At 39.3% G+C, this 13165-nt stretch overlaps 1 protein-coding gene across 8 annotated transcripts in view; it reads left to right on the forward strand.

Annotated features, from left to right (window-relative positions):
• Positions 1-13165, forward strand: part of LOC131234810 (crossover junction endonuclease MUS81) — a 63270-nt gene that overhangs the window by 13571 nt on the left and 36534 nt on the right. For 7 of the 8 annotated variants that reach the window (XR_009165785.1, XR_009165786.1, XR_009165787.1 and 4 more), the window contains exons 7-11: positions 2188-2398; positions 2511-2644; positions 2770-2927; positions 5009-5066; positions 12094-12252. Coding sequence is in view for 5 of the 8 variants with exons in the window: in XM_058231785.1 (XP_058087768.1) it covers positions 2188-2398; positions 2511-2644; positions 2770-2927; positions 5009-5066; positions 12094-12252 (720 nt within the window). In the remaining 3 variants the exon portion in view is untranslated. Of the gene's footprint in view, positions 1-2187; positions 2399-2510; positions 2645-2769; positions 2928-5008; positions 5067-12093; positions 12253-12344; positions 12728-13165 lie in introns of those variants that run through there. The other variant, XM_058231786.1, reaches the window with a different exon arrangement.

Below are 13165 nucleotides of genomic sequence, written 5' to 3' on the forward strand. Positions count from 1 at the left end.
GGGCCCACGAATCTGGAATCGGTCAGCTAGGGCCTGGTCGGCTAGGGTTGGGCCACTTTCCCTCCAAATTTCAGGCCAAACGAATGATCGGTTTGAACACGGTGCTTCGCCGAAGTTTCAGCCCTCCCGTAGGGCCAAATTCTAGAAATCTGTTGTAGGGATAAAAATTAGCTGCAAACGTGGGTGAATTTGATGAGGGGATGGCTGTAGAAGATGATGAATATGGAGGGTAGGAGATGAGGGCGATTTGGGATGGGTGTGACTTTGCACCACGGTAGTTAGCCCTTCGAAGAAGGGAGAGTTTCGCACCCAATTGGATTTCCACAACTCAGAGAATTAGAGAAGTAGGAAAACGCAGAATTTTATTGATAATATTCAATGAAAAAAACCAACAAGGGGTTGCTTATTTATAAGAAAAACCTATACTCCAAAACTCGCGCCATGTGTGCAACCTATTTCTTAGAGACGAAGTAACTACAAATAACAACTAATCAAAGTAATCTGAATCGTCCATGATGTTCATAATAACAATAATAACCAAAATGCAAAGTACTAGATCGTTGGGAATAGTGGGCCACAATCATAAGAACCCATGGTGGGATTCACATGACGATTGGGTTCACTCCAAGGAACTAAAACGCATTCCTCTAACTAGAAGGCCCACCCTGGACATCGTCATTGATCTAGATCGTACGTGTGTAGGGGGGGTGTGTGTGTGCGCGTGATGTCCCCATCAACCAGTAATACAAAACTATGAGAAAATTTGAACTATTCCAACAATTTGAACTTGCAAAATATGTTGGACCTCTAACAATTTGGTGCTTTATGCGAATGGGAAGTCAGGAAACATTGAACCATGGAACTTCCCTTCTAGGTCTAACTGGTAGTAGTGAGGTACATTTTCCTACCAATTTCTTTCCTTTTGCTGCCAATGATATACGTGCACTATTGCACACTTGTACACCACATGCTTCATTTCTCTAGATTAAATGAAAGCATTGCTTTCTTTTCTTGACATATTGTTTTCCAAATCCTTTATTTGCTTTGTGCTGCCCGATGGAGATGTAGGGCACCTATTGGATCTTCTATCAGATAAACTAGCCTCTGATTGAAGCTTCTGAATAGTGGCTTGTTTGTTAAGTATTAACGAGATTTGTACGGCAATTAAAAGCACTTCAAGTGGTCCACAACTGCATTCTCGCTAGTTCCACAGGGATCTGTAGTTTCAATCCAGCTTGGTAACTTGCATCATCAACTTGTCAAGTATTAGTCAGATTCTACGTGCTAGTCTGGCTTGCTAACTAGAAGAGCTTGTCAATGTCTTCATCAACTGACTCATCCCTTATGTAGCAAGGTAGAGAACTTGAACTCGACTGCAGAAAATAATTAAAAGTACCACTTTGAGGAAATCGATCACTCTTCTAATTGCTACTGGTATGATAATTAGTCCCAAGTAATGAACAGCGGGAAAAGACTTTAGGACCTGTGGTTTAAACTGAGGATATGGTCTGTGATAAAGTGGAATGGTGTAACAGAATTCACGTAGCCGATCCCAATTAGTTGGGACAGGTCTTAAATGATGATGATGATCATATACCCCCTTCAATAAATTAGAGAGTGTTGTCTTCCTATTTGCCCGAAATGATCAAATTTTGAAATGCAGAATGCATGCAAGCTTCCATGGACTGGATAAAAAAACCAGGCCTAAATGACATTATGGGAGCCCCCTTCAATTGCTAAATTCACAGAAAAGTTTTCAGACCAAATACACAACCTTTACCACAGTGCCAACTGCCAAGGCACCTGCTTTAATCCAACATTGCCACGAGGCCCCAGTCCCAACACTTCCACATGTATTGCACTTGGTCGAGTGACAGAGTGTGATGCAGCCTGACTTGCTCCATTGGGGATCCACATTTATTTTTGTTACTTGTTACTAACAGCTTCTCTCATGATTGCATCACCCTTTGTTTCAAGTATTCCATAAATGCTTGCTACGCTGCAGCCATCTACCTTGTCCTTATATTCATGGATTATCACAATGGAAACATTTGAAGGTCAAATTTTCTTCTATATTTTGGTTGTTGTATAATTTTTTTGATAGATTTATGGTCATTGTATATTTTACTACTTGTTCAGTAAAAAAAAAAGGGTCTTTCCTTCTAACTAGTCTTTTGCTTTTTGTAGCTTTCAAATATGGGATATTCTAAGGAGCAAATTCATCTTGCTTTTGCAAAAGTTTTGAAAGATTCACAGACTAAGGAGTCTTCTTCCCTTTGGTTTGCCATTTTGTTTCATCTCCGATTAAATCTAGTTGAATCGTTACATTCAGATTCAGAGCAAAATACTGGAAAGGAGTGTCCTGTGTTACCAACCACCCGCATCTCTGCAGACATTGGTATCTTTTTTCAACTTCGGTATATAAAAAGCTAAAAGAGTTCATCAAAAATTTTACTTGCAATAAATAGTTTAAATCGGCTGCCTTGTTCTTACACCCACTTGACATTCAGGTCAAGTAGATGTTGCTACGGAAGGGAATGATAGGATAACATTTACTTCTGGTGGTGCACAGCATGGTCTAGAGTCTTTACGTCGTACTCATTCAGCACTTGGGTCTCTCAACTTGCACGCTTGCACATCATCTGTATGTGTAATTTGGTCAATGTAAATCCTTTGGATTATGACAGATAGTAGTTGGCCTTAATGTGATGACAATACGTCATAATTGCTTTATTATTGGCATTTTCACTTTCCACTGTATTTTTGCAGGATTATCCCATGCAAAAGTCACTGGATTCTAATGGTCCAGAAACCAATATGTGTGCCTTAGCAATGCCACCTCTCAGATTTGGCGAGAAATTCGAGGATGTGTATGATGTGATCTTGATATTGGATGATCGGGAGAAATTTGCTAAGAATAATCGTGGGTAAGATTAATTGTCTTCTCATATTGCATTGAAATTATGGTTGTTGATTTCAGTTTGTTCTTGTATCACTGTTTATTTTCTGGTTGCACTTTTGGTTGTTTTGTAATATAAAAAAATACAATGGCTCATGGATAAGATGTAATTCTGAAAATTTCTGGGTGTCTTTTTATGCTGGGAATGATTTACATTCTGCAATTGTTTTTCGACTCTTATTTTAGTTTATTCTGAAATTCAGTTTAATGACATCTGTAGGTTTTAGCAATAGAGGATGATGACCGGGTTGTTTTGAAAATATAGCTTTAAATTGAAAATATCATCTAATGTTTACACTTGCATTGTTAAATTCCCAAATTTTTTTATTTTTTTATTTTTTCCACTCGCCTTTTGTGTGCTTTTCAACTTGATATCAAGGAATAGAAAATTTCTGAATTTGTTTGAAGGGCTCATGGGCTATTATGACGAGCTTCCAAATCATTAACTCTTTAGACATAAAACATTGGTTTACATGTTTTTGGAAGCACATTCTACCTTAGTTGGCTAAAATTTGTGATAAGCTGTTTCCTAGAGTTCATCTCGAATTTTTATTTATTTATTTATTTATTTTTCTTGGATACATTATCAGGTCTATATATGTTACTCTTGGATAGAGTTGAGGTCCCATGCAAAACCTAACTTGCTTTCAATAAATACATGTGGCGTAACTCATGCAGTAAAAGTGACAGACCTCATTTATGTTCTTTTTCTTTCCACCTTTTCCTTTTGTTGGGCACCGATTTGAAGCACATGGGTGTAGGGTAGTTGCCAGCAGTGTTTTAGATATTGATGATATCGGCCGATATATCCCACAATATATCTTGTATCCTATTCCCACCTATGTGATACGAAACGCAGAAGTAGTGGGATATATCCCACATGTTTGATCCGATGAGCAGTTTTTTTAAAATTTCCGATCAGTTTCTTTTTTTCTGTAAATTATGTTAAATCAGTGTGAAATTGTTACAAATCAATGATTTTTCATGTTTTGCGTGAAAAATCATGGATTGGAAGCTTCGATTTTGAGATTTGGAGCAAAATGACCAAGTTGTGGAAAATTGAAAAAAATCAAAAATTTCCCAATTTCTCGCAAATCAGTTGCAATCTTTATGTCCAAACATAAAATCAAACATGGATGTAACCTGATATAGTGATTCTTCTTTTGCTTTTGAATGTATTGCTTGTGTTTCCACAAATCTTCTTACATTTATAAATTATATGAGTAAACTTTGAATATACTTGGATCAATTCAGTCAGACAACGCATAGATTACGACCCCATACAAAGAAAACCTATTATGTGCATGTGTTTTTTGCTAATGTTTTGATCTGTAAGTGTGTATTGATGTCTTTTTTAACAATCACTGGAATTTCATTGAAAAATTCCACAATTTCCAATGTTTCCCCATGTTTCCAACAACAACGATACATTACACAATACAACCGATATATCCCATGCGATAACTGATACGTATCTGTATCCCAAGGGTGCGATACGTAACACGATACCGATATTTTGAACACTGGTTGCCAGTATTTTCTGGCAATTCCACATTGAGATGGCATGCTAAAGTTGGTTATGCATGATACATCCTAAGCACTCTAAAAAGTAGTTTTTGGTATTTTTTCATTTCTTGATGGATGGGTGCTCTTCACCTTGTTGTCCCTCTAACTTTTGGTCTTTGAATGGGGATTTAGGGTGGAAACACCTCTATTTTAGACGTGTTCAGTAAAAAAGTGCTTGTGTGAGTCACGATATCCATCTGATGTGGATTGTCGATCCATTGGTTATTTGGGGTACATCAGCATTGCCCCTTTTGAACTTACATGGCTTCAACATATTATACTTTGATGCAAAGTTCCTCTTTTACAACCTTCTCTTGCGTAGTTGATTTCATAATTGTCTACACATGGTTTGTAATATTATAATATGTTAAAGTTGCCATCTTAAATACGGTGCCCTTAGCTAAAAATTTTGATCCGTGTTTGTATGAGTTAGATGTTTTTTTTTTTTTCTCCTTTTCCCTTATTCATCTTAATGATTTGCAGGTCCCGCTCTAGAAAAGTAATTGAAAATACATGCATCGAATTCAAAATAGAAGCAGAGGTTAGTTACAATAAGTCTTTGTTTTTTATTTTATTTTTTTGAAAGGTGACAAAGTTTTATTCAAATGAAGAAAAAGCTCAAAGAATCTTTACAACTAAAGACCAAAAAGCAAAGGCCAATCTTCTTAGTCAAACTCCCTAAGACAAGAAGCCCAACTAATTACATCAAGTCTTGCTCTCTTACAAACATCTTGTTCCGACCCACATTTGTTCCAAAAACTCTGGTTGTTTGTTTCTCCCCATATAGCCCAAATAACTGCCAAGAAGTCTTTGTCAGATAAATCTGCTCAAGAAACACTTGTTTTCATGATCAATTGAGTTTTGTGTGTGTGTGTGTGTGTGTGTGTTTTCTTGCCTTCTTGATTGCTCAATGATTTGACTTTTGAATTCTCTCCATAGAAGGCTAATGTTCAAAAGTTTTCATCAATTAAAAAATGCCTATGGTTTTAGCATTATTTAGCTTGGTACAATAATCAGTCCGTTGAATGATCTTTCAAATAACAAAATTTATGAAAAGGTACGTAATTTAGATTTTTGATTTAGAGACGATGATACTAAAGAAGTCAAAACCATAGAGCTCTGTTACCTCTACTTCATGTGTTTATGAGGAGAATGAGGTGATTGAGGAAGACACATATCCTTCATCCAGTTGTGACCGCCATAGTGAGAGATATATGTAGCGTATGCAATGATGTGGCTAGTTGTAGTGTGGACCTATTGATGTTCAAGTATATAACTCTTGGCAAATCTTTAAAGTTCTCAATCCAAAGTGGACTTCTCTATTGAAGCTTAGACATCCACAAATCCGGTAGTGAATCCCATCCTAAGCTGAACCAACATCCCGATCCAAGGTAGTAGGGGAACCATTTTCTTTGAAAACTAAATCAAAATAATAAATGATAAATAACAATGATCTAGGGTTTTTTACTTAGCTCCAAGGATCTTATACCTAGGTGCTACTCATAATGCCAAATCCTACTCTCCTTTGCAAATCTCTTATTGCTCATACCACCGACCACCATTTGCAAGCTTATTAATATATTTTCTGTTATCTCTAAAAAAAAAGTGCTTGTAATCGTTTTGGTTGCCACAAATTTGGATTGGTCTCTATACTAGCTTGATATGAAGAAAGCAAATTTTAATGGGAATTTTATTGAAGAAGACTATATGGAGCAACCACTTGGCTTTGTTGCTCAGGGAGAATTAAACAAAGTGTGTTTTCTTAAGAAGTTGATTTATGGTCTACAACAACTCCAATAGCTTTAACAAAAAAGGATAATGAGTTTATTTTATGAAGAGTTGCCTGACAAATGACAATACAACAAAGAATACAAAAATAAATAAATAAATAAAATAATAAAATAAAAACACAAAAAGTGAAAAGACTTTACAACCCCATTACAGAAAAGGCAACGCGAATATTAATGTGACTGAACCTAGCCGCCCATTCTAGAACATCCCCCTTAGACTTACAAGATATTTCTTCCCACAGCCTCTACTTGTTACAAAAACATTGTGCATTACACTCGCCCCAAATATTCCAACGAACTACGAGCAAACTCAAACGCCAAAGGACAAGCCTCTCCTTATCTAGTTAGACACTGCGCCACACTCATAACACTTAGACAATTGACTGAGGCATCACCCAATTAATGCCAAAAATCCTTAAAAGATGTGACCATACTTGACACACGAAGGGACAATGTATGTAAAAGTGATTGATCGACTCTGCTTCATTCTTATAAAGAAGGCAAATGTTGAGAAGAATCATAGCCCTCTTATTAAGGTTTTCGACGGTTAGGATGCGCTTCCTTCCTACTAGCGAAGCAAAGGAAGCCACCTTAGGAGGAGCACCGAAGGATAAGAAAGCATGAAAAATCTCACGACTTCTAGTATCCACTAAGCCCCAAATCTTCATATAAAAGGACTTGACCGAAAATTTTGCCAGATAGGGAAGCACTTCAAACCAAGGAATCCTTAGAAACTAGAGAATGATGGAGATTATGAAGCCGATCCAATAACCTAGTAAAATCCTCCGCCACTTCATCACTCAAGTCCCTACGGCATGGGGGGCACCAAACTCCCCTCCCCCCATTGGAGGAGAAACAACTAGCCACAAAAATATTTTTCGAGGGAGTCAAGTTAGCCAATGGTGGGAATTCCACTGCCAAGGGCCTATCACCGCACCATGGGTCCTCCCAAAAATGTATCCAACTACTCTTATAGAGAGAAGATCAATCCACATTTAACAAAAGGGGCTACCGTATGGCCTTCCAAATTCCCAAAGCGCAGTAGTACGAAGACAAGTTGACCTTCCAATGATGGGGACATCACGCGCACACGCGCACTCACGCCGCCCCCCCTACGCACGTACGTATGCAGAAAGAGGACCCCACCATCGATCTGGCTCAATGACGACGTCCAGAGAGGGCCTCCTAGCTAGAAGACAAGTTTTGGTTCAGAAAAGTGGCCCGATAGTCAAGAAAAGCCCACCATGGGATCTCATGATCGTGGCCCACTCATCGGATTGGTTTTATATTTTAGGTTTTGCTTATTGTTATTATTTAGAACATCGTGAACGCTTTAGATTTCCTCGTTTGATTTTTATTTTAGTTTACTTAATCGCCAAGTAATAGGTGTCGCACATGGTGCGAGTTTTTGGGTATAGGGTTCTCCCTATAAATAGGCACCCCTTGTAGTTCTTTTCATTCATTGAAGTTAATAAAAAATTCCTGCTTTATTTTTCTGCTCTCTTCGTGAGTTGTGGAAGAATTCAAAAGTGGGTGCGAAGCCCTCCCTTTTCGAAGGGCTAACTACCGTGGTGCGAAGCCACATCGATCCCAATTCACCCCCATCTTCCATTATCTTTTTTTTTTTTTCCCATCTTCCCCCACCATCCGTACTTTGAATTTGTCCTTTTGTTGCATCAGATTTCTTCATTGAAGCAGGTTTCCAGATTTCGGCCCGCAGGCGAGCTGAAACTTCGGCGGAGCACCACGCACAAACCGTACATCGGATCGAGCTGAAATTTGGAGGTTTTGGAGTCCATCCCTGGCTGACCAGGGCCAAGGTGGCCTTTTTCTGAATAGTGGGCCCCACACACGTGCGGCCGGGATCACACGCACGTCCGTTTGGGCCATTGTTGTTGTCCACACGCGGGATCATCTTTTGGCTCAAGTTTTTATCCTCTTTTATCCTCTCATAGTCATTTTTTCATGAATCCTAACCCTATATTACATGATCCCTAATTGATTTGCCCCTTTTTATCACCTTAGGGTTCCTTGAATTGAAATTAGGGAATCCCTTGGATTAGGGACTGATTTTTATGCATGAGTAGTTGATTTTATTTCCCTTTGACATTGTTTGGTTTATAATTTTATTGGTCCAGTCCTAGCCTGTGTCGGCTTGGACCTGCATAGATTCCCCTTTAATTGAATGTTTGGATTTTCATGTGGGATGTGGGATTTGTGTGATTGTTTCTGAATTGGTGTGATCTAAGCCTGCAATCTTGCATATCATATTTAATTTTCCATGTCCTACATCATCCAACCAGCCGACCCCCCCTCTTCCAGGCTGTATTTGGATGCAATGACATCCCTCCATAGATTGCCTTCTTGAGACCCAAATCTCCATTGCCACTTGCCAAGAAGAGACACGTTCATAGATTCCATGACTTTGATACCCGAACCTCCATCGGCTAATGGTTTGCATACCTCTTCCCACTCGAGTAAGTGGAACTTGTGATTGTCTTCCGTCCTTTGTTGTAAGAAATCCCTTTGCAGTTTTTCTAGTCTATCTAAAATGGATCTGGGGCACTTGTACAAAGACATGAAATATACAGGGAGACCGGAGAGTGTTACCTTGATAAGAGTGATGTGCCTTGCCAATGACACACGCTTCCCCTTCCAATTGGTTCCCCTCGAACCTTTCAATCACCCTTCTCCATAAATGCTTTGGAGGTTCACCCAAGCACAATGGAAGGCCCAAATAAATGGATGAAAAAAAGCCAACTCTACACCCAAAAACATTCATAAAGCTAGACACTTCTTCTTTAGAAATCCCAACACCAAACATCTCACTCTTCCTAACGTTGATTTTCAGCCCTAATACCTCTTCACAACACCCCATGATCTTCCTTAAGTTGTCTACCATGGCCACATCCACATCACAAAATAATAACGTGTCATCTGCAAATTGTAAGTGTGAAATTCTGGCCCATCATTCAACCCATGAAAATCGGATATGAGGCCCACCTGTTGACCTTTATATAGCATCCCACTTAAAGTTTCCGAAACCATTATGAATAGAAAAGGGGAGAGTGGGTTTCCTTGCCCTAGGCCTCACGAAGCTTTAAAAAGCCTTTTGGTGAACCATTGACCAACACTGAGAAAGAGGCTGATGACACACATTCATGCATCTAACTTATCCATTTAGTACCACAACTTATTATTCTCAACATATATTCCGGGAAACCCCTTTCCACATGTTCATACACCTTTTTGATGTCCAATTTGCACTACACACCTTTAAAAAAAAAAAAAAAAACTTCCTCGTGTCTTGAATCAATGCAACAACTCCACGATCTTGGTTTGAGAAATTCAGTAAAGTGGTGTTTGAATATGGGTTGAAATAGAGTCAAGCTAACCATTATAACTTGGTAAAGCGAAGTGAGGTAGGCGTCATTATGTTAGTAGTGCATGTGGATGATATCATTGTCACTGGCAGTGATAGTGTAGGTATTGACAAACTGAAGAAAATTTTGTAGTAGAACTTCTATATAGAGGACTTGGGCCATCTTCGATATTTCTCAGGTATTGTGATAACAAGATTTAAGGTAGGCATTGATTTATCACAACAAAAGTATGTGATGAATTTATTAGCTGTGACAGGTCTTCTGAGAGCCAAATGAGTGACACTCCTATGGACCATATTAGAAGCTGGGCACAGATAAGGGATAATTGATGATCCAATCAAATATCTTCGTTTCATTAGAAAATGTTTACTTACCGATCGCTCGACTAGATATCACTTTTCCTGTGAGTGTGGTTAGTTAGCTTATGCAGGCTCGAGTTCCTCATGTGGAAGCCGTGTTTTGTATACAAAGATACATAAAGAGAGGTCTTGATCATGGTATTCTGTATAAGCGCTATGGCCATCTTCAAGTAAAAGGGTATTCAGATGCCGACTGGGTTGGTTCTCCATCTGACAAATGATCTACTACATGTTATCCTACCTATGTAGGAGGCAACCTTGTTACATGGAGAAGTAAGAAGCAAAATGTGGTGGCTTGTTCAAGTGCAGTGGCAAAGAACAAGGCAATGACTCATGCTACGTGTAAGCTTGTTTGATTAAAGACATCAATGAGTGAGTTGGGGTTTATGGTTGATATTCCCATGAAGCTATGTTGCGATAATCAAGTTACTTCTCGTATTGCAAATAATTCGGTTTATTATAAGAGAACCAAGCACATCGCAGTTGATTGTCACTTCATCAGAAAAAAGTTGCAAGTATTGAAATTTGCATGCCGGTTGTCAAGTCTTAGATTGGTTGGCAGATGTGTTTGCTAAGGGTCTTGTTTGCATTCATTTGGATCATCTCTTTGACAACCTGGATATTCATTATATACATGCTCCAGCTTGAAGGGAGTGTTGACGGACCATGGTGGACGGTGATGATCTCACGTATGGCCCACTTTCATGGAGATGATTGTTTCTATTGTTTGGTATTATTATTTTCCTATTTAGTCCTTAAGGTTATGCATTAGACTGGTGTTTAAGTAAATGGACTTTGATCCATGTAACAACTTATGCATGGGGGATGTTTTTGTACCTTGACAAATAATACAAAAGCCCTAATGATATGTAAGGGAGAGGCTAGGGGCGTTACCACTCTCTTGAGCCTCGCTCTCTCTCTCTCTCTCTCTCTCTCTCTCTCTGCTTCTCATATTCTCTCCCTTTCTCCATCTCAATCTCAATTAAAGAAGGAGCACCATGTTTTCCCCAAATATCCATGCAAAAGCTAGAATATGAGGTGGCCCTAAATACTTACATATTTGATGGGTAGGGTTTGGGGACCTAGAGGAAGGTGGAATAGAGATGACTGAACAAAAGGATTTGACCAACATGCGACCTAAGCTATCAAAATTCCACACCCTCCTGTTGCAACCAATGGGAGTGATACCTTGACCCTGCAACATGTCCGTGATGCCCACAAAGTCGACAATCTCCTCATTAGTCAGGCTTCTTACATAAGTGTGGTGCCCAAACCACATGGTTTCCCACCTTAACAGACACTTGGAGATGGGAGTTTCTCCTCAAGTGACAAGTCTGAAGAGCCTTGGAAAAACAACACTAGGAAGGGGAAATAGAGATGGCTGAACAGAAGGATTTGACCAACAAATGACCCAAGCGATCAAAATTCCACACCCTCCTGTTGCAACCCATAGGAGTGAAACCTTGACCCTGCAACATGTCCGTGACGCCCACAAAGTTGACAATTTCCTCATCAGCCAAGCTTCTTATGTAATTGTGGTGCCCAAGCCACATGGTTTCCCATCTTAATAGACACTGGGAGATGGGAGTTTCTCTTGGAGTGACAAGTCTGAAGAGCCTTGGAAAAACGACACTTACGAGAACTGTGACGGTTGTACCCACACCAACCGTCATCCAGAATCGAAGTTTACCCATACCTGGAGAGAGAGAAATCTCCTTATGGAAGAGGGAAGCCCACTTTGAGCATAGGTTTCCAAAGACCAAATGCCTTATGGCATACTGAGCAAACAGCCTAGAGAACCATCCACCATCTTTGGTCCCATTTACATGCTATCACAATTCCATACTTTGAGGATCCCTTGACTGTTGGTTTTAGCTAAAGCCTTGCCAACTGTTATTACTAAAATTGCATTCCAAATACTTTGTCTCTGCTCACAATTTGCATGCATGTGGGTATATGTTTACATATGAATTATCCACCTTTTGGTATTTCTCATTGCTTCTAACTAGTTATATTTCGCTTCTGACATTCCCCAGGTCAGGCGCCTACCTGTTGGTGATGGAATCTGGATAGCTCGGCATAAACATCTTGATAATGAATACGTGCTTGATTTTATTGTTGAAAGGAAGGAAGTTGATGATTTGGGCAGTTCAATCAGGGACAGCCGCTATAGAGATCAGAAACTGAGGCTCCTGGTATGGTTTTTAATCTGGATAAGTGGAAATTATAGTCTCCTGCTCATCAACAAACATACAATTTGCTGATCCATATCATTCCACTCATGTAGGGCTCCTGGTCTGGTGATCCACCGTTGGCCTCATGGGTCCCGCCCTTGGTGAGGAATGCTCCGGAAATCCCTAGATTGGAAGATTCTAACTCTTCAATATTTGGCCCCTTTTCCCATTGAATGAGAATTGTTGATGTATTCTCTCAACCATGTATTTGTCGGTGAACAATCAAAGGTTGAGATTATCTTATCTGTGGGATTTTTAGGCATTGCTCTTCCATGGTGGTTCCCATCATACCAATGGTTTTGGATCCCCAAATCATGGTCCCACCCACATGCAATGCTGTTATTTCTCTCCAAATAATCAAAATTTCTTTTTATGTTGAATTTTGGTGTTTTCTTATCCTCCAAATTTACAATGTAAATCTAGTAATACACAGGTTCTTTTGTTAACTTCTAGAAAATTCTTGGTCAATATGTAAAAACGTGAACAATGATGAATGGATTATTTGAATGTGTTTGATGACATGCAATAGAATTCCACTAACTTATAGAGGCCCTCCTGACCTACTGAAAGTGTGGACATGCGGCATCACATGGTTGGAGATGGGAGAGCCTGCTGTTTGTAGCATATTAATTTCTTTCTATTATGGGGCATTTGGTTGGAAATGGGTAAGTTTTAGACTTTTTGCTTAGCTGGAAATGTGATATGTGGAAATTATAATAAGTTTATGAGGTAGCACAATAAGAATCAAAGTTTAGTGGGCAACTGTTGAGGAATTGGAGGGAGCTGTGGGCTGCTAATCTCTCATCTTCAGATTGAGAGAAATCTGAAGGGCACCCCCTCAGGGTTGGTTGAAAACTGATGGTTGTAGCAAAGG

Source organism: Magnolia sinica, chromosome 19 (genome assembly GCF_029962835.1).
Source record: "Magnolia sinica isolate HGM2019 chromosome 19, MsV1, whole genome shotgun sequence".
NCBI classification, from domain to species: domain Eukaryota; kingdom Viridiplantae; phylum Streptophyta; class Magnoliopsida; order Magnoliales; family Magnoliaceae; genus Magnolia; species Magnolia sinica.